Source organism: Buceros rhinoceros, unplaced genomic scaffold, assembly GCF_000710305.1.
Source record: "Buceros rhinoceros silvestris isolate BGI_N320 unplaced genomic scaffold, ASM71030v1 scaffold34439, whole genome shotgun sequence".
NCBI classification, from domain to species: domain Eukaryota; kingdom Metazoa; phylum Chordata; class Aves; order Bucerotiformes; family Bucerotidae; genus Buceros; species Buceros rhinoceros.
Genome location: NW_010432884.1, coordinates 1 through 7,305, shown reverse-complemented (window position 1 = coordinate 7,305; position 7,305 = coordinate 1). Strand labels below are relative to the sequence as shown.

Below are 7,305 nucleotides of genomic sequence, written 5' to 3'. Positions count from 1 at the left end.
TGTAGGGAAGGCCACCAATTCTGCCAGAATAACTACACTTCCAGTGGCATCTTCTATGACTTCAGCTAATACCACTTTGCATTTACAAATCAAATCTTCACACCTTCAGTTCATAAATATATTGGCAGAATTTTGTAGAAGGATCTTGCCTGAAGCTGAGGCAATATATTACATCAACTCTTTTATTAGAGGAGATACACTAGAAATTATGTTATCCTAGCTTAAAGATACTGTTGCAATATATGTCTTCAGACATTTAATGTTCACTTACAGCTGTTTGTGACGTTCCACCTAAAAATAATGGAGTACCCATAGAATGATAAGAGAACTGACTTACCACGTGTACCATTTTGAGATATCTGGCATATCTTGGATCCTTGGCCACAGTTCTGACATTTTCTGTTACTATTTCTGTTTTCTGTAACCCTTCTTGTACGTTGTTCTGCTGTATACAAAGAAGGTAACACTTAATGGTTTGATATGTAGACCAGAAGCACGGAGAGATTTCTATCCATAAAATTTGTAATTTAAGGGTGAAGTGCCACTATTCTTCACGAAGCTTATTCTGATCTACACTCAAAGTGTTAGAGATTTCCAAGGTTATGAACAGACAAGCCCCAGCAATTTTGTTGTTCAGTGTAACAAGTGTGACTTTCTACTCTTAGAACAATTTTAAGATATCACAAAATACATGAAAAAACAAAGAAGTTTGTAATAGCCCTGTTAAGTTTGTTGTATTTAATGAATAAAAGTGCACTAAGTTTAAATGCTCTCTTTATAAAGAACAATTTTTTAAGGACTGTATCTATATATCTCCCCTAGTGGTGCAAAGCAGCTTTTCCTCAAAATATTTGATTCCCTGCCAAATGTTTCATATAGGTCATAAACCTTTAAACTATAGTTTTAAGTAGAAACCGTTAACCTAAAGGATAACATAATGAAATCAAAGAATCCTTGAGAGTAATTAATTTAAAAAAAAAGAAAAATGGCAAGAAGCTATAGTGCTATTTAAAAGGCATTAGAAAACTGTGTATTTGCTATTAAACTAACCACTGAAAGTAGCACTGGAAACCTCCTTTCAGAAATATCTGTCCCTGCTTTAATAGCTGAGAAGAGGAACATTTTAAGGAAAATAAAATAATTGGGAGTCCTTCTCCTACATGACTGTAACACGCAATGCTAACTGTTCATTCTGTCCCCTGTGTTTCTGGCTGCAAATCAAACTTACAGTCCTTAACTGGCAGGGAAAAGCAGCAGAGTACTCCAGCTATTGGTGCTCCACAGCAAATTCCACCAAATAAGAGAACAAGCAGAGATTGGAATTGGAGATTTCCAAGAAAAGAAACTAACAGGAAACTGGGGAAAGAACTCCATCTACAAATAAGCCAGAAAGCCTCACTTTGTGATCACAGGATTTAAGTCTGGGTTAAAAAAAATAACCAACCACACACACGTACACAAAACCTAACAAAAAATTAATTGCAGGGATAGGATGTTAATGTTGATCACTTATAATAAGCTGGTATTTTCTGTAGATAGATGATAGTATATAGAAAATGTTCACTCTAATGTCTTCAAAATAAAGCATGCCAGAAACTCCAATTTGATCTGAAAGCTCACATTATAAAGGAAGGAGAAAAGGGTTGGAATTATGCGATTTGAACAGTTACTTTCATTCAGGACCTTCCCAGTACCCAGATGTAATTCATGTTCATATTTCAGTGTGATTCAAGAAGAGGAAGGAGGTATTTACCATTAGATTTGAATTAGTTCACATTATTTAAGCCACATATTCAAGAAAGGGTATATGCTTTTTTAAGTCACTCGTTAAAACAGTTTCATTAGTAAAAACGTAGTTTTACATCTTTACAGCTGATTGCTCTCTTCAAATAGACTTGCTTCTTCCATCTACTTCAAATGAGACTAGAAACGAAATGAGGATGTATTTTCCTGCAATATATTAGTTATGCTTCATTACTTACTCCAGACTGAGGTGATACAGTTGTCTGTTGATCCATAGTAGCTTGTGCCACAGGACCATTTGTAACGCCATTCACATTTGCACTGGACACTTCAAATTTGACATCTTCTAGGCCAGGAATAGAGGATAACTGAAGGTACAAAACATCATCCAATAAGCAAGGAGCATATCATAAATCTATGTGTACAAAAAAAATGCAGTATGCTACTTCACATATATTACCCAGGTAGGTTTCACATTAGTAAAATCATAACGTTTTATCACTAGCTTTGGTATTTTCACTGGCAAAAAAAGATTTTTCTATTCAGATGGCTTCTACAACAAAATCCCCCAAACACGCCATTGGTGCTTTCGCTGTTAACACAGAGTTGCAGTGCAGGAAAGGCTTTAACATCTTCCCAGCATACTGCTACTGCACTTACCAAGCACACAAGAGCCATGCCATCTTCTCTGCTACCTCCTCTACAGTGGAAGAAATTGTGACAAGAACAGTGCTATTACCTAACAGATGGATGAATGGTCACAGTTTTGCTACACCTTTCACTCTCTTTTAAGAAAATACTGAGAGTGCATATTAAATATGCTGCATAACTATTTGACGAAAATTCTATTTAACATGATTAAGCAGAATTCTGCAAAAATTATCAATACTGATCATTCTTAAATATTTTGAAATTTAAAATAAGTGTTAGTAAGCATTGTCTGTACTACTACAGTATTTTTTTTTCACAAAGACCTTAATGAATGGTTTCAAAATGTCCTACTCCAGCTCCCAGAAAAGCCAACCAAAATTGTCTCCATCATTATTGAATGAAAGACTGGTTAAGACTTTACAGAGTGTGGTATTTTTCTTTTGAGATTTGGTTTTGTTTTGTTTTTCCCCTTTAGCAAATTAAATGATAATACATGACTACAGATTATATCCTTCTGTCATTTCAGCTAAAGAAGATACATCAGACATTGCCTTAGATCCAATTCAGGTCACATTCCAATACCATAAGGTTTACAAGGCATCTCTCTAGTTATACCAGCTGAAATCCTAATAGTCCAGTAACACCTATAAAGACATTTTTGCTTTACAAATGGGGCAAAACTTTCTTAGAGTTTGCATGGCTAATCCAATTCCGTGCTACAAGAGAACTTGCATATTTTAATATCAGAAAACTTCGCTCAATTTTTTAAAGCCAACCATTGCAATAAAATCAACACACGTAAGTTGCCATAAAGTTCAGTTGCCCTTTCAAGACCCAAGTGCTCCCTTCCTGTTCAATATGCTTAACAAAGACAAACCAACATTTCTGCTAGGTCCTGTTGGTTCCTTTCTTCCATATCAACTACATGTTCAAATAGTACACAATGTAAGCGGCAAGGCATGCAAAGAGAGAATTTGCCACGTGAGCATTTTGTATTAGTTCCTTCAAATCATTATGAAAAAGCAACTATCAATTCAGACTACAAAAAGGAAGCTAGTTCATGTAATCTAGGAGGCTGTCACTATTAGAAGACAAAGACTGTATAAATACAAACCTTCGCATCCAAAATATTGAGTGTTGTTTCAATTTGTTGGATACGGAGAGAGAGTGCTGACAATTTCTAGAACAGAAAACAATAAGGATGTTAAAACACTCCCTTAGGCCACTTGTATGTATAAACCAGTTCACATCTAGCTAAACAAAATCACTTCTGTCTTCTACTTGCTGAAGGCAGAGTAGAGTGTGAGATGATAACTTTATGAAATAAATGAAGCAATGACATCCCTTTTTAGTACAGTAGTTACAGTGGTTCAAATTTTAGATAATTTTACTAGGCAGTTAGTTTTCCCAAATAATGACTGACAGAAATGAAGCCAGACTATGTACAAAAGAAAACCAAAGTAAACAGGGTAAATTGGGGCAACTGAAGAATAATGGTAGCCATATTGTACTCTTACAGTCACCAAAACATTTCCTCAAAGCTCTTCCCAAATGTGGAAGACCAAAAGATGTGATGTGTGTGTACGTAACTGAGTAAACACAAAGTATACAACTTGAGTAAAGAATACAGCAGGTGAGTGAAAGTCCTCTACAGTCAAAATTCACAGTGAACCAGAACAAACCAGAAGCTTTATATGCTCCATGTGCAACTCAATTGAATGTTGACACTTTTTTTTTTTAAATACAACTTAAGTTTTTCTAAATTACTTTAGAAGAACTGTCACTCTTTTAACTAATCACTACCATACTCCACCAGACCTGTCCAAGTGAAGCTGGCTAGCATGCTGGCTGGCAGATACGTACCACCCTGACAGCCTTCTGGCATGTTGGCAAGATTCTGCCTGGCTCTGAAGCAGAACTTTAACACCCTAAGAAAATCGCAGCTCTGCCAATATGCTAGGAAAAGTAAAAAGAGACTGACAGGAGTTAGTCTTTTTGGATAGTGCAGTGACTTGTTTACAGATGGTTCTTTGTTCATGAAGTGGAGTTAGCTCCTACTGAAAGGACCTATGTGCCCTACATGTAGCTGAGCATGAAAGATGTACAAAAGACAGTTATATAACTTTACGGGTCAGTTTGACTAGATAAGAGCCAAGAAATTTAGAATTAGGATGGTGTCAACCCTAATTTTGAATTTCTTGGCTTCTGGTGTTTTAGACTGGAACCTTTCACATTAAAAACACTACTGTACTTCATAAATGCAAAAAACTTTTCAAGGAGTTTATAAAGTAACTATTTAATCTCTTGGGTAACAACACGTTTATGTTAACTAATAACTGTTTTATTAACTAGACTTCACAGAGTTGCTGTGTGCCCAAGATGGCTTTAAATGTATGTGTTCTGATTTCCATAGAGCCTTTGTAAGAGGTAAGATTAAGATCATGTAACAACTGACTTTTGGACAACTGACAACAGCATCACCAGGCAGTTACTCTGCCCCACATATCAAGTTACAAAAAGTTTAAAAATCTAGAACCCGCCCCCCTTTTTTTTTCCTCTGAAGCTCCCTATGTTGATGTGGTAGCCGAATTTTATACTTGTCATGGGTCTGGCGTCAAAACTTTACTAACAACAGAACTTCTCAGATTACATGGCTTAGTCTAATTGGATCTGACTGCTGCCTTGGCCCTGCTGGCTAGGCCTATATAGTAGTCTTTGTTGAATAAACTACTGAACAGTTACAAAAACCCCACTAATAACAAAAAGGTTATGCACAAAGCCACATTACAAAATACACTTTCTACAAGGGAGGAAGTGCTCTTGCCCTGTTCTGTGGACCACTCTAGTCCTGTCAGTCTCATATATTTCTGCTGACACTAAAGCAATCACAAAAACTTGCTAACACTAAATGTTTTTTATTTTTCCTCATTTACAAGACACCAAAATTAACCACTTCATGTTCCATACTAATCATTTGCCAAAAATGTCCTTTTCTCACATCAAAATTATTTATGTTCAGAGCTTAGTGTATCACCCTTTTAAATTAAAGGTGGTAAAATGTGAAGGCGAGTTTTGATGCAGTATCCCAGAACACAGGTGAGAGAGATACTGACTGTCAAAATGGATTCAGCACCATAGGAACATGGCATCATCTTTCTTCCAAAACGAGATGATATCCACAGACAGACAAATTCCATCAAATACTTCAAAGATTGCGCCAAATGCGAAAGTTTAAGGAAACAGGATTAAGTGTGGTATAATCAGCAGTTCATGTGGGTAATCATCTTGGGGGAAAAAAAAAAAAAATCTGTCTTAAGCACTTACTCAAGAGAAACCTTGAACAGAAAGCAAACTAAATTTTTTGGTTTAAGCTACCAGTATTATTGCATCAGAAATACTGAAGTGAATGGTTCTCATTTCTAGAATTTTCTTCGTTGTATAAATTGACAGCTAGGAAATAAACGTACCTCTTCACAAACAGTAGAAAAGCGGTTAAGGAACTGCACTGTGTGAACCACAAACTGGTTTAGAAACGCTACAGTTCTTTTCTGCTGAATAGCAGGAACCTGCATGGAATCATATAAGAAAATTAGATTATACGTAGATGTTGATTCTCACATTTGGATTCAAAGACCTGTTAGAAAATGCAGATGTTTTAGAAGGAATTATTTCATAAATATGCCTTATGTACGCTTGCTCTGAATGCATATCTACCCAAATTATTTTTTTTCAAATATATATGAATACAGGCATACAAATCCTTTTTCACTAAAAATCTATGAACACGACAGTTGAAAAATTGCAGGATACACAGAAAAGGCAACAAGATCCACATGAATGAAGGACTGTTATCTTACTTAAGAAAACACTTTTAGATGAAATTGTGAACGTTCCTGAAATCAGTGTTAAAATTTTTTAAAAACAGAAAGTTTCTGAGACTTTAAAAAGGAAAAGCAAACTTGATCAACCATACAAATACTCAGTTATAACCAACACCATAATAAAAAATAAGTCTCAGTCCTTAGTGGCTACCTATACTTTTTATTTGCAAGCCCATGCTATCCTAAAATCACACTTGAGAGTCACTCCAAGTCAGATGTGGAGCACACAAACCTTTTAGACTAAGAGGTGATGTTATGTTTGTCATAAAGAATGTTGTTTGTCACAAAAGTCTGGTGCTCATAACGTTAACAGACAGTTGGCATTTTTTTTTTAAACCATTACACAAGACTGAATCGCATACATGCACACAAATGTTTATGTACAAAATTATAAAGCCTCAGGGTTAATTGCCTTGGACAACTGTTTAAGTCTTAAACTTCATGGAGGAAATTACTCTATGGAATCGTAATTGGTCAAAGCAAAGAATTTACAAGGAAAAGTATTTGCAGCCAAGCTGCAGCTGCACTGAACAACAGATTTTTAATATAGCGACTCTGGTCTTCACCTCTTCTTTGGCCTTCAGCGAAGCCGTTTGCTACACTTTGCCGATCTTAAGATGCTGTGATTTTTTGTGAGAATTTGTGGCTACTATCTCAAGTTTTCAGTCTGTGCAGCTGCCTGGCAGGGTTTCCTGAAGTTCATTCTGTAGTTCCAAAAGCGTCAAACAGTGCTTATGACCTGATCAGAAATTTATGAGCTAGTACAGAGGCTTGCACCATCATTGGGACAATCGGAACTGCAGTAATTTCATGCTCTATATATGAGAACAAAGCTAAGAAAATGTTTTTGCATCGTTAAAACACAAGAATAAAGAGTTTGGCACAGGATTTGCCTCACAGTTCAAAGACTGAAATGGCTAAATCTTTAATTATAACACCGTCACAGATCATTTAGCAAAACGCCTTTGGAAAACGTCAACACCGCACTCCTGAAGACACAGCTTAAGACATAACCTCACTGTGGGAACCC

The 7,305-nt window shown here is 36.1% G+C and overlaps 1 protein-coding gene across 1 annotated transcript in view; it reads right to left on the bottom strand.

Annotated features, from left to right (window-relative positions):
- The window catches only part of CCDC53 (coiled-coil domain containing 53), a gene marked incomplete at its 5' end in the record, with an annotated part of 12,949 nt that extends 6,989 nt beyond the window's left edge, over positions 1–5,960 (bottom strand). Inside the window, 4 exons of the mRNA XM_010143912.1 lie at positions 338–445; positions 1,983–2,111; positions 3,509–3,574; positions 5,862–5,960. Of these exons, the coding sequence (XP_010142214.1) occupies positions 338–445; positions 1,983–2,111; positions 3,509–3,574; positions 5,862–5,960 (402 nt within the window). The remainder of the gene's footprint in view (positions 1–337; positions 446–1,982; positions 2,112–3,508; positions 3,575–5,861) is intronic.
- Between the last annotated feature and the right edge of the window lie 1,345 nt (positions 5,961–7,305).